We start from the raw sequence: 24,477 nt of genomic DNA on the forward strand, positions 1-24,477 counted from the left end.
TTCCCCTTGACAATTTGTCCAGTTGTGTCCGACTCTAGGGGATGGTGCTCATCTCCGTTTCCAACCCATAGAGCTAGCGTTTTGTCCAAAGACAATCATCCGTGGTCACATGGCCAGCGCGACTATACATGGAACGCCATTACCTTCCCACTGTGGTGGTACCTGTTTATCTACTTGCATTTTTGCATTTTGCATGCTTCCGAACCACTAGCTTGGCGGGAGCTGGGACAAGGGACGGGGGCTCTCTCCATCTCCTGGATTCAATCTTATGAGTGCAGGTCTTCTGACCTTGCAGCACAGAGGCTTCTGCGGTTTAACCCGCAGCGCCAATACATCCCTGATGATACTGGTATGTAAATGTTACCTAATTACTAAATTAAAATGTATTGTATTTTACGTTTTATAGAACACAGCCAAACAGACCAAAAAAAAAAAACCCCACAACGACCATATTCTGTTTTATGTTTAAAATACTGATTTCTTAATTTGGGACTAGAAAAGTTGGGGGATCCTTATATATGGGGGTTTCTTATACATGGAAAACTGTAGTATATGTTCTTGTGGCCATGATGCAGATGAATAGTTGCTTTTTCTGGTTGAGGAACTCAATAAGGTGGTATGATTCCACTTTTGTAGATTTTTGTGGAGTCACTACCTGGCATAGGTATTGCTATTATACTTGCTTGTGCTAACTGTCTGGAATATATCCTCCTACTAGTATTGTGTTGAAGTAGTTTTTTTCCTGACCATGTTCTACTAGAATTTTTGATTTCAAAGGAAAGCAAAGCAGAGTGTAGCCATACATACAAGCTAAATTTTTTGAAAACCAATTTTATTAAACTTAGGACAATGATAAGTAAGGTCCTATGGCAGGAGATTCGAAAAAGATTTATTAATGACCTGAATCATAGGATACAGGGAATGCTAATGAGATTTGCAGATGATACAAAATTGGGTGGAATAGTTAATACTCTAGAAGACAGAAACAAAATTCAAATGATCTAGATAGTCTTGAGCACTCGCCTGAAAAGAGCAGAATGAAATTCAACATGGATATGCACAGTACTGCACCTAGGAAAAAGAAACCAAACACACAGTTACAAAATGGGGGATACCTGACTCAGCAATGCTACAAGTGAAAAGGATCGTAGAATCTTCATAGCTCACAGGCTGAATATGAGGCAATGTGTAATGTGGCAACAAAAAAGGCAAATGCTATTTTGGGCTACATTAACAGAAATATAGTCTCCAAATCTCAGAGCGTACTAGCTCCCCTCTGTTCGGCACTGGTTAGGCCTCATCCTGAGTACCGTGTCCCGTTTGAGATAGTGCACTTCAAGAAGGATGCTAAGAAATTGGAACAAGTTCAGAGGAGTGCAACAAGGAGGATTCAGGGGTTGGAAACCAAGCCTTATGAGGAAAGACTTAAGAACAGGGTATGTTTAGCTTTGAGAAAAAAAGTGAGGAGAGATACGATAGCACTTTTCAAATACTTGAAAGACCGTCTTAGAGAGGAGGGGCAGGATCTGTTCTTGGTCATCCCAAAGTGCAGGACCCACAACAATGGGCTCAAGTTACAAAAAGCCATCGTTTGGTTGAATATCAAGAAAAATTTCCTAACTGTTAGAGCACTACAGCAATGGAACCAATTGCTTTTAGAAGATAAAATTAGACAACCACCTCCTGGCAGATATCCTTTGATTTGAGCAGGGGGTTGGACTCTATGGCCTTATAAGCCCCTTCCAACTTCATTATTCTGTGGTTTTATGAAATAATAATAGTTAATGGTTGTCACACTAATTAATAAGAAGGCTCAGGCATTTTAGTCATTGCCTCAGGCTGTCTCTAGACTCACTATCATTCTCAAACAGTGTAATGGGAATTCAAGTAAGCCAGAAATTAGCTTAGCTTTTATTTCTCAGATTAACACATCCTTTAATGCTTCTTTCCTTTAGCTGTAAGGTCTAGTTCTTAATTTATTGTCGTGTTTCATAAACTCCATGTATTACTGCTTTTTCCCACACTGCTCAGGTAATGCATAGATCCAAGAACCTGGTTGGCAATTATATGTCTAATTAAAATTGAGTGAGTAGAATGTATTGCATTAGGCCAGATCAGAGGAAATGCCATTGGTCTAATAATATATAATAATTATGTGCTCTCAAGTCAATCTTATATACAAAAATACTCAGAAGTAGTTAACCAGCCCCTTATTCCGGTGGCCCACCAGGATTATATGGTTTGCCCAATACTGGCTATTCTTTGAGGAGGCACACTGGGGGGTTCAAACTCCCCAACTCTGGCTCTGCAGCCCAGTACTCCATCATGCTGAGCTATCCAGCCAGTTGCTGTTGGTTTATTAAACTTTAATTTATTAGACGGTGGATAAATGTGGTTATCTGTTACTTCCCCCCTCCTGGCTTCCCCTGTATACTTCCAAATTAAATTTTCTGGGGTTTAGTAAATGTGTTTTTAATCACAGACTACAGACAAGAATATTAAACTAAAGTGATCCAAGAAGAAGAATGAATGGGCAAGTGGGCACGATATTTGTTAGACCCAGATTGCTGTATCTGAACTATCTCATTGATAAGAACAGAAAATTCTAACTTTCTCTTACAGACACTTGGGATGTTCAAAGGCGGTAGAGAGAAAAAAGAATTATGAATAACTGTGCTGCTTCTCATGCTACATAACCTTGGTGGGGAGGGTCCTATTCTTTTCCTTGTATATCTTTGTGGATGAGACCCTTTCAGCTGTCTTCAAACATCTGAAGTGCTTCTCAGTTCATCATTCCTGAATAGAATGTTCTTCCCTGAAGATTTGCTATTGTTCTGTGACCCACAAGTCACTTACGGGGACCCTATAAACTAAGGCCTGCAGAGAAGTCCTTTTATTAAGAGCCCTGTCAGGCTCTGGCTTCCTCTGTTGAATAAGTCCATCTCATTTTAAGCTTCCTCTTTTCCTACTGCCTTCAACTTTTTTTGTCATTATTGTCATTTCCAGTATAACTCCTATCTTCTCATGTTATAGCCAAGGTATAATAGTGTCAGTTTAGTCATTTTAACTTCTATTGAGCATTCAGGCTTGATTTGATCTGTGTGTGTGTTCTGTGCTGTCAAGTCAGAACCGATGTACAGCAACCCTAACAGGGCTTTCAACGTATGTGAGATATTTAAAGAGTGGTTTTACCAGTTCCCAGTGAGTTTCCATGACTGAGCGGGAATTCAAACCCTATTTGCTAGAGTCCTAGTCCATCACTCTATCCACTACACCATACTGGGAATTCCCTGATATGATCTAGGACTCACTGATTTGTTTTGGTGTGTGTGTGTGTTTGGTTTTTTGTTTTTGTTTTGTTTTTTTGCAAAAACTGTCTTCTAACACAGTTTTTCAGATGAATTTATTTATAAGACTACAAGGCTACAAGTTAATTTACCGTCTGCACTATGTATATTTAGGTTGCTTGTTCCTTTCCAAGAACCTGAAACTGCAAAATTATGTCCATAAAATCCTTACATTTTCTAATTTTTGTCTTCTAGAAGAACAAGCTAGGGCACTGGAGAAGTGTACTGCTAAAACCCCATCCTCACTTGCAGAGGAAATGGCTGAAGTTTTTGACGATCCCTCTACAAAACAAAACAACAGTGACAAACGCAATCATTTTCATCCACCATTACCCCAGTTTCCTTCTGAGGAAGATGATGGAAATGAGTTTGGGAATGAAACAATTGAGCTAACGGAGGAACAGACAGCCACAGAGGTGGACGGGAGCAGAGCAGAATGTTCAACAGCGAGCCAAACAGCATGTCAGCCGCAGCTCAACCGCTTATCTGAAGATGAATCCCCCTTGCCCAGCCCTCATCTGTTGGATTCCACAGAGCCATCCAACCTAGAGAATGAACATGCACATAAGACCCAGCCTGTAGTGGAAGAGACAGGAAGTTTAGAAAGCTGTTCTGAGAAACTTGGTGACAAAAAGGATGGAAACAGTGGCATCATGAACATGAAAGATGGAGAAGAAATAACTGTTTCAACCCTAAATTTAAGTCACAGTCTGGAGGAGGACCCTGGAGTTGCGAAAGTGACAGACAGTTCTCCTAATTTGGACTCTTCATGACTATTTCAACCATGGCATTGTTTGCTGGAGGAATATATTTCCGGGCCTACAAGTTACCTCCTTTTATGCTTCTTTCTTTCTTTCTTTCTTTCTTTCTTTCTTTCTTTCTTTCTTTCTTTCTTTCTTTCTTTCTTTCTTTCTTTCTTTCTTTCTTTCTTTCTTTCTTTCTTTCTTTCTTTCTTTTGTCCATCGGCTCACTCTTTCACTCTTTCTTTCTATATACCAGCAGTTTGGTATATATAAAAAAACTAACACTAGTTTTAAAAGAACAGAATTATGATGATGGCCTTCAAAACTCTGGTCTCTCCTATTTGCTATATTTAATGTTACCAGAGAGAGTGACATAATTGTGAGTAGTGGGGCTTGGCACCCCATCATTATGCTTTATCATGTCAGTTATGTCTCTGTCTCTTTAGTATGCATATTTTTGGCATGGTGCCTGTTTGACTGTATCTTGAGAATCTACAACAGGAAGAAGGGAGTGGTGTTGTGCTTAGTTAAACAGATAGACACACCGACAGTATAATGCAAAGGCTTTAATTGGGTTTGTCCGGTCTCTCTTATTTTGATCCCCAGCACACTGGGGTTAATATTAGACAGCAAATTCTCTTAGTTTTAACTGGCTGCTTTATATAAATGTATGTAATATATATAGGCTGAAATCCTATTGCTTAGCACAGTAAATCACAACTAGAGTAGGCCCATTGAATCAGTGCAGATTTGGTGAGAAAACCTTCATAGGTTTCATTGATTTGGATGGGCCTACCCTAGTTGTGACTTGCTGTGCTTTGGCCAGGCTTTATGAAGTCCCCATCCCACAGCTCCTATTTCTGAATGAACCGAAGCACATATATGTCTGACTTCAGCTACACTGGCAAGGGCTCCTCAGAGCCTCCTGGCCAAGAGCAGACTAACATCTCTTCTACTCTGGGTCCTCTTCCTCTTTTCCTGTCCCATCTCCAGTCCCCATTTTTGTTCTTTAAGAAATTACTTCTTGTCTCTCCCTCTTTCTCAGTTCCTCTTCTTGTTCTTTCTGTATGATATGTAACAGTAACATCTGTAGCTCACTGGTACCTCTATTCTTATCATATGTTTTGTATGATGTCAAATAGCACCCATACAGTTCTGAAGTAGAAGATAAAATTGTTCCCTTTCGGGTTTTCCAGAGCTCTCATGAGAGAGAAGAAAAAGCATTTCTTTCTGTTTTGATCCATTAGTCCTGTGAACAAGAGTTCAATTTCTGCATTTCATAGCCATTTCCTGTTTTCCTGGTCTGGCAATCAGTTTCCTTTCTGTGAGAGAGGCTCTTGAGATCCTCCTGCGCCTGCAGGATGAACCCTTGCATAGCCTGATTCTCATGATGCTGTTGTGCTTCTCTGTGACTTCTGGTAAGACCACGACTGTAGAATATTTATTATGGATGTTTTGCAGCTTTTAAACTAAAAGGAGTTCTGATTTCTGTGCGGGCTTTTTTGGTGGTGTTATTGTTTTCCAAACTAGGAAACAATCTCAGCAGCTGTAGAGCTTGTCAGGGCCTCCAGCCATAGAAGCAATTTTCCTGCTGGCTTGGGAACTTAATTGCCTGTAAATGTTCATTTCTCATTCCTAGAGCTTAAAACCAATTGGAGAGAGGATTAATCCCAATTTAACAACACCGTTCATAAGAAGCAAGGAAATCCTTCCTGTGTTGAGCTCTTATTTGACAAAATAAAGACCTGCCAGCTGCACTTTGTTGCAGTCCACTTGTTAGCCAGGCTTGTGTTGGAAACTGGCAAATCTAAGTGCTGAAACTAGGAGAGGGCAACCTGTGGCTCTTCAGATATTGTTGGACTGCAATTCAGCAGTGCCAAGGGTGAGGAGTGATGGGAGTTCCACTCCCAAAACATGTGTATAGCCACAGGTTGCCCAAACACCTTTTGGAAATAAGTTGATCAAACTGATAACATGTTGTTTTGATCAGAGGACACCAAGCAGGTTTTACTCCAAAGAACACAAAGGTCTGTAAATACGTGCCCATTGAGTCAGAACCCTCTGTCCAGCTAGAAGTGCTTGACTCTGACAGGTGAGCACCAACTCAGCTGCTTCAGTTGCAGCCCTCTGTATAACTGGCTCATCCTTCATATAAAGGAAAAAAGAAAATCACAGAAGGGGGAAGGTAGGAAGTAGAGGACCCTCAGCTGATCATCATACTCAGGGAGGTTCTTTTCAGGCCAAAGATGAATTGATTCCATATGAACAGATCAAATCATAGTATTTTCAGAACAAGAAAATTGCATATAAATGTTATTCTGCCGCAGCCCTCCCCACATATCTGTTTTATTTCTTTATGCAGGCCAAATAACATGTATCTGCAATGCATTCTTCCCTGGTCTTCCGCATTTCATCATACTTTCTGTGTCCCAGCCATTTTGAGCAACAAAGGTCTATTCTAAACTTTTTCTTTTTACTCTTCCATTAATTTTGAAAAGTTAAACCATTTATTAGTTTGCATAATTTCATTCCTTATCCTGCAGGATGGGGAAGGGGGAGGATTATATTATTTCTTGAATTTGTGATACTGTTGCTTTTATTGATAGAGTAGCTGACAATGTTACCAACTTGGCATAGTGTTTGTACTTCTATTGGAAAAATAACAGATAGCCTTATTGTCTCAATTTGTTGTGATAGGAATGACAGAACTGATACAGCGGGAAGAGTAATGAATGTGCACCAAGCTCATGAATATGAAGTTCTGGAATTGTGCTTATCATAAATAAGACATCCCACATCCTATTGTTCATTTCCAGATGTATATTTCTTTCTGGTTTTGTCACAGTCTGATAAGGACTACAGCTAATGCTGATGAACTCGTAGTGTAGGAAAGTCATCAGGGAGCAAGGGCAGCTTTATGTAAACACAACCACACCATGAATGGCCAGAGTAAATGATCATGGTTTTAAATTATGGCTGCTATTTGCATTTTTTTAATGCAAAGTCTCATTTGAAGATCAGCTGAGCCAACTGAAAGTTTGGCATTTAATTTCAGTGGCTTCAGTTGAGTTGGAAGAATGCTATTATTGGGAGAAACTAAACCGAGGTCCTGTGCAAATATGTAAGAGCAAAAATATACAAGAATAAAATCAGATATAAATTGGCACACGTAGCCATTACGATAGCATACATGTTGGTCTCTTATAAACCCTCCATGAGCGTAGCTTCAGGAACTGAAAAAGCAGGGTTGGTTCGATGATCTGAAAGGAAACTAGCAAAAAAGCGTTGCAGCAACTTTGTTGAAATGGCTGTTTTCATTTTCATTTCCTTTCATCATAGTCACAAAACTGTTATGTATAATGAATGATATGCCAGTATCTTTGCTATCATTTCTGGACTTCTGATTATCCAGAGTGTTAGGAGGTTTTGTCAGGCCAATCAGATACACGGCCTGTCATTGTAACTGAACACACATCTAAGTTCAGTTTTAGGAGAGATTCTATTGCCACTCTTCATAGTCTTTTCTGTCTCTTCTAAAAAGCCCTTATGTTCGCATTGAACAGTATCCTCTTGAGGAGCTATACTGGTACAGGGAGTGACGTCTCCAGCATTTGGCACTAATTCGAGTTCTTTTTTCAGTTTCAAAGTGTGTGTGACTTGCATGCAGTGGAACAAAGTTGCACTCACCCCAAAATTGAAAAAGGTACTCTTGGTAACTAATTAGACTCTTCCATTTTCGATTTTGGGGTGCATGCTACTTCATCTCATTACATGCACTTTAAAAGAGAAAAATGATCTGTCACTACTGGTGATGTCATTTCCACTGCACCAGCAAAACTCCACAACAGGAAAACTGTCCATCATTTTTTATCATCTCACTTACCTTTACCCTGCTGTGTATACTGCAAAGAGCTTATTATGTGGAATCATCACACTGTCTTGACTCCCTACCAGCCAATGAGAGGATGAGGAGAGACACAGTAGAAGGATATCAGATTAAATATTGTGTTATAGAAATGAAACGAAGGCAAGGTGATGGAGCAGCAGTGCTTCAATTGTCTTATAGTATCTCATTTGGACATCACAGTTCTATGCGTTTTTGTGTTTAAGTAAGGCCCTGTTCTTCATGGGTGTTACTTCCTAACAAGTTTTTTATTTAAACTCACAGCTGAAACATCAACAACATTGGCTTGTTTATCTGAGAATAGTGCCATTTTTGCTGTTTCTTGCAGAGGCCATAATGAGTCACTCCTGCTTCCTTGCTTGGGCTTGATATTTTCTTGCTGGGAATTTTGCCTCACCAAAATACTAGCAAGCTTTCCTGTTTATTTCTGATTGCTACTTCTCTGTATTATAATATTACCGTTCTATTCATTCATCTCCTGATTGAAAGCACTGCAAAGCCCCATAAATAGCCCTGGCATATGAGTTGCAAGAAAAAAAATGCCAGTGATGATGAAAACCAGTGGACAGACTATGTAGGGACTGTTGCCTTTATTACTCATGATATATAAGCATCTTTGATCGCAGGAATGTCACATCATATACAGAACCCATTTTCCTACATTCAATAAGTCTTAGATATGTTCAGATATTCACGTGAGCATAAACAGGGCTTATTAAAATGGAAATGGGGACATATGAATGCATGCAAGCCTCACATTATTTAGGGCACTGTACCCTGTAGCATCAAAACCCTTCATGAACCTTTGGTCTGCAGAGCACTGTGTAACCATGAGGTCAGTTTGTTTTTACTGATGAACTTAGTTACAGAGCCTTCTGCAGACCTTGGTGCTCCACTTGCAAAGCTCTCCAATGCTGAAGGGCATTGGCACTGCATGTACAATCTCAATCCCCAGCTTAAGCTCTCAGTGTGTTCTGGCAAATGCCTAAATACACCTCTAGGATGACCAAGAAACAGCCTCCATGCTAGAGGTATGCAACTGTACAGAAATAAGCGTGATTCTGTATCTCTGGAATTATTAAAGACAGGAAACAGGTTTAACTCCTAAGCTTTCCAATAATGCCATATTACAACTTTTTGTTTGACTTGTATAATAAGTTGTTTATTCTGTGAGTAAATAAAGAACAGCATGAATTGATAAGTTGAGAGTTACCTCTGTAGTTGACAAGCGCGAGTCAGATGCTCAGGTGTGACCAAGAAACAGAACCCTGTCAGGAAACACTGACAGCTAGGGCTGAATCTACTGTTCATCCTGCAGAATTGTTGACTCATTCAGGTAACATGGGTGCACTTGATTACTGTAGGTCTACTCTAGTTAGGATTAACATTGGATTTAACCCACAGATGCCATTCTAAATAGCTTTTCCTGAGTTCTGTGGAAGACAGTAAATAGGATGCAGCCTGGGATAGGCTAGGTAAGGAAAAAATTCTCCACCCTGCAAGTTGAGGTTGCTGGGAAGATAGGCATCACTTTGCCATAGATGGAGTCCAACTAGATGCCTGTACTTTCTCTGCTATAGTTGAATGGGTTCTGTTTTTTTCTAGATGGACAACATAAGCATAAATACTTAGGGACAAAGCTTGTCTGTTTCTGATTTTGAGTGACCCAGGATACGGACTCTTCCTGTGGTGACCTCATCGGGGCTGTCATTAGACTGCTTCCCAACACCATATAAACACTATTGAAATAATAAATAAATAAATAAATAAATAAATAAATAAATAAATAAATAAATAAATAAATAAATAATATTAAATGATAATAAATATATTATCATCATCATCTCACCTGCTACCTTTAGCCACAATCATCATCATCATTAAAATCAGGTAAGTAGGGGGTATGCAAATTGTACCAAATCAACTGTAAAAAAAGCCAAAGGGACAAAGGGATTTTCCTTCCTCTTCCATCTCTGGATTTAAATCATTTGGTTGGGTGGGTGATGGCCCTCCTGATTTTTTATTTTGTCTGTTTTGGATGTTGGAAAATTTTCAGAAATTCAGGCTACTTTCATAAACTCTTTTTTGTTTATTTGTTTTACTATGGTGATTTTACAGGTTCTCTTCCATATTTCTGCAGAAATACAATAAGAAGTGGAGGAAGCAAATTTTACATTTTAAGCATCTTTTATAAAATGCTTGAGGAACCCCCTTCAGCTGTAGCGATATTAAATGTTCAAAAGGGAGCATTTGTTTTTGAAAGCAGAAAAAGCTGATCCTTTAGATGTGCAGGAAAATGTTATATACAAGAAAATCTGTCTTTAATCTCTCAAATCTCAGGAATACATTTTAATAATAGTGTTAAAACAATATTAAAACTTATATTGCTTTTTTAAAAGTACTAATTAATAGTTTCTTTTAAATGTGTGGGCCTGTTTATTTGCATGTTTTGCTTTTGTTGCAAGCTGTCCTCCAGTAATAAAATATATTTTGTCAATTTTAATAAAGTTTCCTAATAAATTTATCTGCATTTTGTGTCGTATTTAATTTGTTTTCACAAAACATGTATAACTCCTTTCCTCACTTAGCTTTTAACTGTGGTTTATTTAACCCAGTGGCTCTCCTGTACTTTCAAGTGCTCTTTGCAATCTTGGATTTTAAAAAACTGGAGCAGGGTAGTGATGGTGATAAGTGGAGAGTTTCTTTGGACACTTTAGACCATAGGCTGAAGAGTGAGCCAGGTTTTGTTTTAACTCTCCTCTTTGCCTAATGCATACGTGTACCTCATATGTACATTGTTTTTTGTGGGGGGGGGGGGTTTGGGTTGTGGCCACAGATAGGTGAGTTTTAAATCAAAAGCTTTCCAAGCATCCCCACAAATCGTGATACAAAGTTTTAAAATGGAATGAGTCAGGAAAAAAAAGGCTGCAAGGACATCCAAACAATTTTGGAACTGTGTAAGAAACAACTGATGTATATATTTAGTTCAATGCAATATGATTATGGTTTGAGACTTTAAAGTGAATGCACTATTTGCACTATCAATATTCAGCAGATAATTCAAGTTTGCTTAGAGGCAGAACTCCCAACTATCTTTTTAACAGGGATAGCCATTAACTTGAAGGGGAGTAAGTTTACAAGTTTTTCAAAATTATAAAAGCAAAACAGTTAAAGTGAAAAATGTGTTTTGCCCTGTTATAGAGATTGTATGGGCTCTAAAAAGCATTTAGAAAAAGCCTAATGTGCATGCACTCCATTCCTATCTATATCGTGCAAAGAGTATTACGCAATTTGCATCAAACTGGATTTTTTTCCAAAAGTTTCTCCACTAAGAAAAATCTAGGAATGTTCTTGCAAACTCTGATTTCAAATGTAAACAGTGTGATACAGCTACAGGATTGAGGATAACTCAAACCAGTTAAGAGGCTTAACAGAGTTAGGAAGCAAACCTGCAAATATAAGTGGGATAAAATAATGGATCTGAAGTTTTAAAAAAGAAATAATGTGCAAACTCCTACCTGAGCTGTAAGAGAAAAGCTGTTATCACAGTCTGCCAGCCTATTCTCAAACCAGGGAGAGGGTGGGAGAGAAATACCTTTATGCATTTCAGGTATGTAGGAAAACACAGCACACCAGCTTAGTGGAACACATTTATTTTTATCTTTTGTTCCTCTAGTTTTCTTGTTCTTGAGATTTTTTCTAAAGTTACAACATACAATAAGCAGGGATTGCTCAAGATTTCAGTAGCAAGCACAGAGTCCTTAATCTATCAAGACTTAACTTTGGAACCAGAAAAAAAAAAGCTTGAATATGAACTTTGAAAGAATATGCTGCTGCTTTTTATTATTAATCTGCTTACAGAATGGGTGGCTATGATGGAACAGTAGCCTATCTTAACATTTTCTCAAGGGAAGCAGAAACCTTTTCTATTGTTTAGCAACCAGCTTGCCAGATATGAAATCTATTGTGAGTGCCTCTCGCTGTTTCGTTCTTCACCTAGGCCCAGCTGTTCTGTGCTTATTTTGTGATCCTTTTCCTCCTCTTTGCTGGAATCTCAGCAAACTGATTTGCCCACTGGTTTTTGTTGGATGTTCCAATGACACAACAAGCCAGACGTTTACCAGCATTTCCATTCTCCAGGCTGGCTTTGTTGCTCCCTTTCCCTAGGTCATCTTCCTGTTCATGGATCACAATGGATCTTCCTATAATGGTGTGTGGACCAAAAAGAGTTGCCGTGAGATTGGATTTGTATTTTATAATTTTGCCTCCTTTAGAGTAGAAGTTCCCAAAGTCCCCAGGATGTTTAGGGTGATTTACTTTGAAAGGATTGTAGTGTCCCCCAGCAGAGTCACAGCTGTCACTGAGGTCTCCATGCTGGTGAACATGAATAGCTCTGCCAGACAAGTTGGTGCCTGCAGGAAACCCATCCAAATAGAAAACAGCCTCCAATTTTCCATATGGATAGGCTTGCTTGAAAAGAACATGCCCAGTCACCTGTGGCTTGTCTGCATCCAATTTAGTGTTGGGTTTCACTACACACACAGCATAAGCAGTCTGGTTGGTTGCCAGCAGCTCCTCATAGAACTGGGGGTAAAGCAAACTCAGCCATAAGTCATTAACTTTTTTCTGAATGTCTTCAAGTGGGCTTTGGTCAAGAGGCTGGACATCTGCTGGTATGCCATCAGAATCACAAAGAATCAAGCCTGGTGCAAGAAACAGAAGCAGGAACATGGTGGAGATATTGAGACCCTGCAGAAGATCATGAAGAAAAACAGAAATAAGTGGCTTTATCTCCTTCTGGATGAAATAAAAGCACAAGCACCATTCTGATGCCTTTCAAATAGCAATCTTTCTTTCCTTCCCTCCTTCATCTATTTATTCATCTATATAAAATCTTTTTACCCCACCTTTCTCTCAAGACAACTTACATCATTAGAGCACAATATTAAAGCTAAAACAGTGAATTGTTCAAATATTAAATGAATTAATAACATCATAATAAGAATATTAGGTAAAGTACTACTGCAAAACAGCTTTAGAAGCAGCAGAATGCAAATCATATTTAAAAATCTCTCCTAGACAGTCTGTCACTAAGGAAAAGCCTCCCTGAAGAAAAAAAGTCTTTGCAGAAGGATAGCAACAGTGGGACCAACCTGGCCTTCCATGGGACAGAGTCCCAGAGTCTGGGAGCAACAACAGAGAAGGTCCTCTCCCGTGTCCACACCCAATGCACTTGTGAGGGTGGTGGGATTGAGAAAAAGGCTTTCCCTGATGATCTTAACTTCCGGGCAGACTCATAGAAGGAGATATAATTAGCGGCATTTAAATCACACCTTTCCTCCAATAAACTAAAGGTGACATACTATATATGTCTCTTCTGCTCTCTACTTTACTCTCACAATAACTTTGTGAGGTAGGTGAAGCTGATAGAAAATGGCTGGTCCACTTCATGGCTTAGTAGGGAGTTCTATCTTCTACTTCCCAGTCTCATAGTCTGCCATTCTAATAATCCACCATATTGCTGGAGTATTATTATTAGTTGTTATTGCTGAATGGTCAAATCGCTTCACATGTATTATCTTAATAATCCTTACAAGACCATTCGAAGTAGGTCAATATTATTATCTCAACAAAAGGATATGGGAAGAAGCTGTCTAAGACTTATTTAAAGATACCTAGAAAGATACCAGGACTGAGGGGCTCCATAAATTATCATAACAGTAATAAAGGGTGGGGAATTTCCCAGTTAGGAAATATCCATGCTGGTTGGGGGATTCTGGGGGGGGGGGGGAGAGAGAGAGAACAAACAAATCCAAGCTCTATTATTCCCACTTTTCTCCCTCTTTTTCCAAACAAAATCTTCCAAGCCCCCACAGAAAAAGCAACAGCCTGTATGGTGCCTGAATTTTTTTTCCATGAACTAATTTTAGATGCTTTGGGGGCGGGGGGGGGAACTCCAGTCTATGAATGTGGGATATTGTGATTCTGTATCCATGAAAAAGGATGCCAAGCTTTACATTGCAAACAACAACCTGAATGCTGACAACACCAATGGCAGCAGTCAAGCTGGGTTACAGAAAGGGGCCCCCAACCCCTGGTCTGTGGCCCGGTGGTGGTCTGTGGGCTTCCCAGAACTGGGCTGCGGAGAAGGATCTCCTCCCCACCTGCCCGCCTGCACGATGGGCATGCCGTGCTCCAGCAGGGTGTGTGTCTTTCTCGTGCAGGGTGTGTGCTGCATTTGCACAAGGGGAGTGTTGCACTTGCATAGGGGTGTGTCGTGCTCGTGTACAAGTGTGACATGCCCCCCTGCAAGCACGCAAGTGTCCCTGCCCCCGCGCACACGGAGGTCGCCCCCCCGGTCCGCGATCCCAAAAAATGCTCACTACCATTCACAAAGTGACACCATACAAAGGAAGATCCCAGAAACCGACTTCCCTTTTTCATCAGTCAAACATTTCTCATCCAAACACAATTGTACAGCAATATTGGGCCATTTACTGTCATTTTGAATTGTTGATATGGAAGCACAATGTCCCTCAGCCATAAACAAGAGGTCTTTTAAAGAATTGGATTTGCTAGTTTTTAAAAAACAGAAGTTCAAGTATAGAGAAATTACACAGAAATTCTAATGGCAATTACCCAGTCTAGACGATCCCATAAGCTGAGCACATGATCGGCACTATTGGCACAGTTAGAATATGGAGACAGAGCAGTGGAGATAAATGTTGTTAAATCTAAGATGGTATTTTGTGGTGAAAGAATATATGATAAATGCAAATTAATGGTTATACTTATTTAAACCTATAGAGCAATTTAGAACAGTAGATATAAGATGGCAGAATAATATTAAACCTATAAAACTAGTAAACATAAAGACAAAAAGAAAAAGTCCAAGAAAATGGAAGATTAGTAATGATAAATATTAAGGAAAATTGTTATAATGTTTTTGTATGATTTCCATCTTTAATACAATTAAAGATGTAAGAATACTTTTTGCTCTCTGTAAGAATACTTTTTGCTCTCTGTAATTTTACCCTTTCTTACCTTTCCCCCTCTCTTACCTGGCCCCGTATTTGTACCATAACCCCTATCCCTATGAAGATGAATAAAAATATATTAACAAAAAACAAAAACCCTCATTTTTTTCAACCAGTTCCTTAGAGCAAATACAGTAAATTGAGGTTATCCTATCTTGAACACATGACGAGAATATAGAACTGACTGGAAAAGACAATATTGATGGGAAAAGGGCGGGGGGCAGTAGAAAAAGACAAAACTGTTAGTTTGCCAGAACTAAAAAGAATTTACTGGAAAAGAAAAGATTGCTAGGAAAACAGGGCAGTAGGGAGAGAGAATGACCTTACATGAGATGTTGTTGATTTGCAAGATCTGAGCAGAGCTGCTATAAATGATATTTGAGAGGTCATTAACTCATATAGTCACCAGATATCAGAAGTGACGATGGCATGTAACATCTTTGTAATTTTTAAAATAACAAAATAGCTGTTTTTCCGTATTGAAAGACCTTTTCTTTTTTTTTTTTTCTTTTTTTTGAGGATCAATATTTCAGTCTCTGCTGCCTGGATTCCTTTTAGATTTTAAAAAAGCAGATGGGGCCAATAGTTCTCTTTCCAGATAATCAAGATTGGCTTTTTTTTCAATTTGTGTGATCTGTTTTAAATCTGATAATGTTTAGGGTCACCTGTTTCTTTATGGGGGGGGCAGTTTTACTTTTAGAAAATCAAAATTCCAAAACTGTTCACCTAAATTTGGCAAAAGTAGACTATCTAGAACAACTATGCCAAATTTGATGCTCCTCTGAAGTCTAGTTTATAAAAGGTATGTTTTTTTTTGTAGGGCTCCCCTTATCTTTAAGATTTCCTGCTGATTTGCTGTGCCAGTACAAGACAATGAGAATGAAAGCATCAGGAGATACAATCACAGATTTTTCTGCATTTCATTTAATTTAGTCCTTCAGCACCCTACACTAGTTAATTACAACAAGGGAGTTCTACCATTTCTAACCTTTTGACTTTCTGGGGTAAACAATCCAAAGACTGGGATCTTTCCCTCCAGAGGTTCATGAGGGAGTTGTATATTCAGTACTTAATCTCATTCAGAAAGTCTGTATCTCACAGACCTGAGGGCTCTAAAAGTAATCTGAATTCTGGTGCTTCCCAGACAGAAATGAGCACTTTTACTACACAGTTGATTCTGAAAGTATAACTGTGAATGTCCTACCTTCAGCACAAGATTCCTTCAATCCTGTTTTCCAGAAACACTTCCCTGCTAGTTGCAATCTTGACGTGCAATTAGCAGCAGACAGTCAAGTCCAGATTCCAGACTTCTCTGGAATCTATGTGTGTGAGCTGTGCCTGTTTGTGTAAAAGTTAGGTAACATTAGCTTGTGGGAGTGGTTTGATGAAACATTGGAGAAGGAAGGGGGAGGGTACTAAAGAGTTGTTTAAAACAAATTCAGAATCCAATCCTGACAGATCTTTCTGAACAAAAAAAAAATGAGCTGAAGTCATTTTTTCCTCTATTTTCTGTACGAAAGCAAAAAAGCTTCAGGATGGTGTAATGGGAAAATATTTACATGGTGACACTGCTGCTATTGTTCAATCTGTCTGATGGGTTAATACCAAATTATTTCAACTAGGTGGAAAAGCTTTCCCTCTTCTGAAGCCTTCTTGGAATCTATGCATAAGCCCTATCTTAGTAAAGAATTTTGATTTGCAGACCCAAATGGCCAGAATTATAACATGTATACTGCAGCAACTGTGAATGCAATCAGAGGGGCACTTGTCCCACTGTTTGGTCCACTGCAGGTCCAATGATCAATTATTAATAGCATGAGTTGATGCGCAGTTAGGGATGCAAGCATCAACTCATTAACCTCTGGCAAGTTGCTGCTGTGATTTATATCACTGCACTCACACCAGTGTAACTAAGCAACAAAATTCTGGCAAGTTTCTCCATATTTGACAAATGTCGATGCTGTTGCAATTTATGGAAACCCAATTCAGCACTAAAAAAACAGTTGTTGCTGTTGTTGTTGTAATAAAACATGGGGCACAGTGAATCATAACTATAAAAACATGGACTGGTATTATATAAAACATACAGGTTTTAACCAAAAATGTAAGTATCTGTTAAATATTGGCTCAATATATACCCTGTTCCCCTAAAATAAGACCTAATTTTTCAGGATGCTCGTAATATAAGCCCTACCCAAAAAATAAGCCCCAGTTAAGTGAAACCCAGCCTGCCACCATTGTGCAGCAACCAGAAGAAGATGACATGACTGTATTTGAATAAATGTAGATGAAAGAAATAAAACATCACCTGAAAATAAGCCCTAATGCTTTTTTTGGAGCAAAAATTAATATAAGACTCTGTCTTATTTTCGGGAAAACACAGTATGTTATTCCTAATATTTCCGGTTTTTTTAGCTCTGATGGTGTGATTTCTGAGATCTGCAGCTGCTTTATAGTACTGTGTGAAATTTCTTGATATTCTTCCCAAAGCCCCAACGACTATGGGGACCACTAAAGTGTGTTTCATCCACATCCAAGATGTTTCAATTTCCAGATCTCTATATTTTGTTAGAATTTGTTGTTGCTGTTTAGTCATTAAGTCATGTCTAACTCTTGGTGATCCCAGGGATCAGAGCACGCCAGGTCCTCCTGTCTTCCACTGCCTCCCGGAGTTGGGTCAAATTCATGTTGGTAGCTTCGATGACACTGTCCAACCATCTCGTCCTCTGATGTCCCCTTCTCCTCTTGCCTTCACACTTTCCCAACCTCAGGGTCTTTTCCAGGGAGTCTTCTATTCTCATGAGATGGCCAAAGTACTGGAGCCTCAGCTTCAGGATCTGTCCTTCCAGTGAGCACTCAGGGTTGATTTCCTTCAGAATGGATAGGTTTGTTCTCCTTGCAGTCCAGGGGACTCTCAAAAGTCTCCTCCAGCTCGACAATTCAAAAGCATCAATTCTTTGGTGGTCAGCCTTCTTTATGGTCCAGCTCTCACTTCCATACATCACTACAGGGAAAACCACAGCTTTGACTTTGCAGACCTTGGTCGACAAGGTGATGTCTCTGCTTTTTAAGATGCTGGCTAGGTTTGTCATTGCTTTTCTCTCAAGAAGCAGGCGTCTTTGAATTTTGTGGCTGCTGTCACCATCTGCAATGATCATGGAGCCCAAGAAGGTAAAATCTGTCACTGCCTCTACATCTTCCCCTTCTACTTGCCAGGAGGTGATGGCACCAGTAGCCATGATCTTAGTTTTTTTTATGTTGAGCTTCAAACCATTTTTGGTGCTCTCCTCTTTCACCCTCATTAAGAGGTTCTTTAATTCCTCCTCACTTTCAGCCATCAGAGTGGTATCATCTGCATATCAGAGGTTGTTGATATTTCTTCCGGCAGTCTTAATTCTGGCTTGGGATTCCTCCAGTCCGGCCTTTCGCATGATGTATTCTGCATATAAGTTAAATAAACAGCAGGACAATATACAGCCTTGTCGTACTCCTTTCCCAATTTTGAACCAATCAGTTGTTCCATATGCTGTTCTAATTGTTGCTTCCTGCCCCACATATAAATTTCTCAGGAAGTAGATAAGGTGGTCAGGCACTCCCATTTCTTTAAGAACTTGCCATAGTTTATTGTGGTCCACACAGTGAAAGGCTTTTGCATAGTCAATGAAGCAGAAGTAGATTTTTTTTCTGGAACTCTCTGGCTTTCTCCATAATCAAGTGGATGTTAGCAATTTGGTCTCTAGTTCCTCTGCGCCTTCGAAATCCAGCTTGTACTTCTGGGAGTTTTCAGTCCACATACTGCTGAAGTCTACCTTGTAGGATTTTGAGCATAACCTTGCTATTTTGGGAAATGAGTGCAATTGTACGGTATTATGTATGGTATTTGTTAGTGTTGCGACTGCCACCTCCTCCTACGTCCCCACAAGAGATGACAGGTCACGATCCTTCACACACACATACACAACTTCGCTGCCACCAACCACACATAAACCTGACACTTCAGACTTAGTATGGATTTCAAAATAAAAATGATGATTTATTGAATACAAAAATAAAATGGAAATCACTGAGTAAAAGAATCACTTGTCACACTATATTTCTCAGACCTTAACCCTGCACAGTTCTTTGTTACTTAACACTCAATTACCTAACCTATATCTAATCCTGTCTACAGATCTTCTTTCAAGCCCTCTCTCAGCCCTCTATCTATCTATATCTTTGCACTTCACCCTTATATACATTAACTCCACCCCTTTAAGACCCACCTCCTGCCCTGCCATAGGCCAGGAAACTCCAGCCTTAGCCAAGACAGGCATGTGACGTCATGGCACACGTCACAGTTAGTATTATCAATTCTTTATTTTCAACTCTGGCATCCCCCAGAATTGCAATGTGAATGATTGAGACATTTCTTTGTTCTATTACTGTACGTCTGGTGTGTAATGTTCAAGATATTGTTTGGATTCAGAAATCCCACAAGATCTTGACTCCCTCATTTTCTGATACCTTCTCTATCTGATGTTCCCATGGGTGTTGAAGGCTGGCAAGTTATATTTTTTGAATAATGACCAGTGCACGAATTTTGCTACTCTGTCATGTATAATTTTGTAATCTGTTTGTGCAATATTTGGACATGCACAGATGAGGTGTGACAGTTTCATCTTTTTCTTGGCAGATTCGGCATTTGCTGTTAGCACTAATTCCTTGGATCTTAGCTCTCATCATGTTGGTTTTAGAGTGCTAGTTCTTGTGCAGCAAAATCCAGCCTTTGGTTCCTTTCTTGAGGGTCCCCAGTTTTAGCCATGCCCATGTTGAATTATGATCATGCTTTCCATCAATATTTCTCAGGCATTGTCCATGTAGTGGTTTATTTTCCCATCTGTTTCATTTATTTTCAAATTGTTGTTTCTTATATCGAGCCTTTGTTTCTGTTGTTTTCAAAATATTCTCCATTTTCACTGCTGTAAGGAATATTTGCTTCTACTGATATAATCACTTAGGCTTCTTTTTCCTCCTCTACTATCTGCTGTATTTGCAGTAATCCACAGCTACCGATTTTTCGTGGCAAGTATAATCTGTCCACATCACCTTTTGGATGTAGTGCATGATGTATGTTTATTAGCTTCTATTAATTAATCTAATTCCTTTTGAGTCCAATCAATTATTCCAGCTGGGTATCTAATTACCAGAACTGCCCATGTGTTTATGGCTTTGATTGTATTTCCACCATTTAAATTTGACTTTAAGATTTTCCACAATCTTTTGATATATTCCCTTTCTGTCTATTGTTTAACTTTTGTGTGCACGATTCCAAGGTATATACAATTTTCATCACCTGAGAGTGATTTTATAATGTTGCCATTTTGAAACTCTATTCCATTTAGCATTTGGATCTTGCCACGGTGTATAGACAGAGCTGCACATTTGTCAATTCCAAATTTCATTTGGATATCTTCACTAAATATCTGCACTGTGTTTGGCAATGATTCTGTCTCCGTGGAACCTTTTGCATATAGTTTTAGGTCATCCATGTATAACAGATTATTGATGTTCCCTGCTTGTTCTGAAATATGATAGCCCAATCCAATTTTATTTAAAATTATTGACATGGGAATTTGTGAAATGTTACACAGCAGTGGTGATAAAGAATCCCCTTCAAAATATTCCTCTTTTGATAGTAATTTTGCCAATTTCTTCACCATAGACCATTAAGACAGTTTCCCATTTTTCCACATTTTTCTTGAGGAACTTCTGAATGTTTTTACTGTTACATACAGCACTGATGTTACCTGTCTGTCATGGGTTTGGAGGGAAAGTTCCATCCTATGGGGAGTGGAAGGCGGGACATCAGGAGGAGGGGCTGTACTGTATAAATATGTGATGCCTGTGTGGTGAGAGAGAGATGCTGAGAGACGCTGGGATGTGACGAAGCAGCAGCTGGGAAGAAGAAGCTGTTGTGGGAGTCTGTGTGTCAGACAGGGTACTTCTGTGTGTCAGAGTACCAACCTGATAGGTTCAGGTGTCTGTTGGTTAGCCAGAACTGATAGGTTCAGGGTCTGTGCTTCAAGTTAAGGGTTCTGTGTGAACCAAACTGTATGCTTGTATGAGTGAGAATAAGCCACGTTACTTTATCCTATTCACCTGATTGTTTATTTTTCCCTGTGTGTATTTAAAATAAACCTTATTCTTTTTATTGTTTAAAAATCCATCCCTGGTCTGTGTGACTTCTTACAGGGAATGGTTGGTGGCAGCTTAGTGTAACGTGTGGCAGATCCCAGTAGGTCTGGGTTTGTCACATTGATTGGTGTCCAGCGTGTGGGATACGACTGGTCCAGTTGTCCAGCGGTCCAGCAAAGCCTTGGCAAGTGTGCCCAGAGCAAGGGGGGTCTAGTCAGGGACAGTCTGAGGCGCGTAGGTAATCTTCTAGGTGTACCTCACGGGGAGGTGCGCTAGTAGAAGAACGTGCCAACTGGGGAGACTTAGATTAAGGTGCTCTGAGGTAGCCTAGTTTTGGCGGGAAAAAGCTGAGGCAAAACTGCGTAGTAACAGTGATCTAGCTTGCCAGCTGAGAGGCCCAGCAGAGGGGGGTAGGCTCTGACTCGCTACTGTTGCAAGTTTAGTGCTGAAGAACAGCAGCAGTCTCTAGGGAGAGCTGGTTCTGAGGCAAGAAGGAAAAAAGTGGTCGTTTTATTTTGAGGCTTGACTTTTTAAAGCAGCCTGTTCTGAGGGGGGATTATGCCCTTGACTCGAAGCCAGATGGCCGAAATGAGTGAAGTGAAAGACCCCCAGATTGACCAAGGTTCTGAGGATGAATTTGGCTCAGTGCAAGGTGACAGCACAGGAGAGCAGAACCCAGAACTCAGAAAGATACTCCTAGCCCAACAGCATGAACTGAGGGTGAGGGAAATGGAGGAAAGGGAAAGGGAAAGGCAAAGACAATTTGAATTGGAATTGCAGAGAGAGAAAATGGCGTTTGAATTAAGAAAACTGGAACTGATGAATCAGAACAATAATAACAATAGGGATTCTGAGGGAGGCCAATTGTCTAAGGCTGATCTGAAGAAATTCCCTGTGTACCACAAGGGAGATTGTCCTGAGGTGTTCTTTTCCTTAGTGGAAAGAGCGTTTGTGGACTTCTCAGTGAGGGAAACTGAGAAGATGACCATCATGCGATCTTTAATCAGTGGTAGCTTGGCTGAGGTTTATGCCGAGATGCCTGAGGAACTGATGAAAGATTTTGCAGAGTTTAAAAAACTGGTGTTTGCCAGACATGGGATAAATGCGGAGCAGCTGAGACAAAGATTCAGGTCCCTCACCAAGAAGCCAGAGCAGACTTTTACCCAAGTGGGGGCCCAATTGGTGAGGCTGCTTGAGAAATGGCTATCGCAGGAGGGGACAGAGACATATGAGCAGCTTAAAGATTTGATAGCACTGGAACAGTTCTATTCAGTCCTGCATGGGGAATTGAAATTCCAGGTGAGGGAAAGGAAACCGAAATCTGTGGCAGAAGCCGCGGAGGTCGCAGATTTTATTTCCCAAATAAGAAAGCCCTTGGGTGAGGGGAAATCTGTGGGTAAACCCAAAGAAACCTACAGCAAGTACTCTCAGGGACCAGGGAAAAGCCAGCAAGGGGGAGGAGCCCATGGTGAAGGGAAGCCCTCAGACATGAAACTAAGACCTCAGATTTTGGAGGGAAAACCAAAACAAGAGGAGAGAGAATCAAAATACACCAGAAAATGTTATTTCTGTCAGGGAAAGGGTCATCTAATCTCAGAGTGTGAGAAATTGAAGCAGCTAAAAGGAATGGTGCCTCAGGAGTCTAGTGGGACCAAGCCAAAAGCTGTGTTCTGTGTCCAGAAAGAGCAAGGCTCAGTGTCACTGAGGGAGCCAGTTGCCATGGCTACTCAGTCTGGAACAGCTACCTCTGCTGATCAGGCTGAGGAAAATGGTCCTCTTGTGGAGGTAAAGCGCTGCTTGCTGGTAAAAACAGATTCTCAGTTGTTTGAGACAGCCGGGGTGGACGTAGGAATACTTGACCGTCAGTATAGGGGGCTGCGGGACACTTGTTCCCAGGTAACCCTGTGCCATCCAGATATTATTCCTAGGGAGTTTATAATCCCAAATGAGAGCATGAAGGTGGCAGGGATTGAGGGGCAGGTAATCTCTCTGCCAGTAGCAGAGGTACCTGTCAACTTTCAAGGCTGGAGGGGAGATTGGCGGCTAGCGATTTCATCGACTCTGCCAGCAGCCGTGCTCGTGGGAAATGACCTGGCTGAACATGTGAAACGGGTGCTAGTGATTACACGCTCACAAGCCACCACGGGGACAGTTCAGGGGGGTAATGATGAGCCAGAGACGGAAGCAGAGGGGAGTTCAGAAGCTGTGGTGGAAACCTTAACCACAGACAGCAGATTTGGACAGGAGCAAAAGGCAGACGCCACTCTCCAAAAGTGTTTTGAACAGGTGACTGACGCCCAGCTAACACCTGAAACCCCAGTGAGATTTCTGGAGGAAAAGGGGATTTTATATAGAGAAACCCTGAGGAATATCTCAAAAGGGGGAGATGGGATCAGAAGTCAGCTGGTGGTACCTGAAAAGGATCGCCCCATGATCTTACAAAGGGGTCACTCTGACATGTCTGCTGCACACTTAGGGGTGAAAGGGCCCCTTGATTTGATCAAACAAAATTGGGAGCAGATCACCCAGGATGACCCACAAGACGTTGTGACATACATAGACACCTTGATGAATGACCTAAGGAGAAATCTAGAGCTGGCAGCAGAAAACCTGCAAGCTCAGAAGGTCAGACAGAAAACATGGTATGACCACAAAGCTAGAGAGAGGCACTTTGACCCAGGGGAGGAAGTGCTTTGGCTTAGGCCCTGCAGAGAAAATAAACTGCAGCTCAAATGGGCAGGACCATATAGGGTCATTTCCAAGATGTCAGACCTGAACTACCTTATAGAGCAGGAGAAGAACCAAGCAAGGAGGGTGGTTCATGTGAATGCCCTAAAACCCTACTACAGAGGGGAACAGAGGGTTCTATTTGCTATAAAAGCAGCTGAGAGTGAGGAAGCGGAATTACCCTTCTGGGAGGGTAGAGGGGAAGTAAAATACAACCCAGAGGAGGTAAAGATCAGTCCTGCACTCACCCAAGACCAGCAGCAAGAACTAAAAATGCTGCTTAGTAAATATCAACAGGTGTTTTCAAACAAGCCGGGGATAGTGAAGGGAGTGATGCATCGGATCCACACAGGGGATGCACCCCCGCAGGCAGTATCCCCATACCGAGTAACGGGACCCTATAGGGACAAGGTGCGGAAGGAGCTGGACGAGATGCTTAGGGAGAACATAATCGTCCCCTCTTCTAGTCCTTGGTCCTCTCCGATAGTCCTTGTGGACAAGCCTGATGGGAGCATTAGGTTTTGTGTTGATTACAGGAAATTAAA

The 24,477-nt window shown here is 40.5% G+C and overlaps 3 protein-coding genes across 4 annotated transcripts in view; 2 read left to right on the forward strand and 1 right to left on the reverse strand.

Annotated features, from left to right (window-relative positions):
* The window catches only part of CCDC149 (coiled-coil domain containing 149), a 111,012-nt gene extending 101,817 nt beyond the window's left edge, over nucleotides 1-9,195 (forward strand). Inside the window, exon 13 of one of the 2 annotated variants that reach the window (XM_073001103.2) lies at nucleotides 3,543-9,195. In XM_073001103.2, coding sequence (XP_072857204.2) covers nucleotides 3,543-4,120 — 578 coding nt within the window. In that variant the 3' untranslated portion in view covers nucleotides 4,121-9,195. The remainder of the gene's footprint in view (nucleotides 1-3,542) is intronic. The other variant, XM_020780424.3, reaches the window with a different exon arrangement.
* Nucleotides 1-24,477, forward strand: part of DHX15 (DEAH-box helicase 15) — a 382,063-nt gene that overhangs the window by 162,933 nt on the left and 194,653 nt on the right. The window lies entirely within an intron of this gene.
* On the reverse strand, nucleotides 11,632-16,375 carry SOD3 (superoxide dismutase 3). The gene is made up of 2 exons (XM_020780428.3): nucleotides 16,236-16,375; nucleotides 11,632-12,743 (listed from the first exon to the last, which is right to left on the reverse strand). Exon 2 carries the CDS (start codon nucleotides 12,723-12,725, stop codon nucleotides 12,012-12,014), a length of 714 nt encoding a protein of 237 aa, XP_020636087.1. The 5' UTR covers nucleotides 12,726-12,743; nucleotides 16,236-16,375; the 3' UTR covers nucleotides 11,632-12,011.

This window comes from Pogona vitticeps, chromosome 5, assembly GCF_051106095.1.
Source record: "Pogona vitticeps strain Pit_001003342236 chromosome 5, PviZW2.1, whole genome shotgun sequence".
Lineage (NCBI taxonomy): Eukaryota > Metazoa > Chordata > Lepidosauria > Squamata > Agamidae > Pogona > Pogona vitticeps.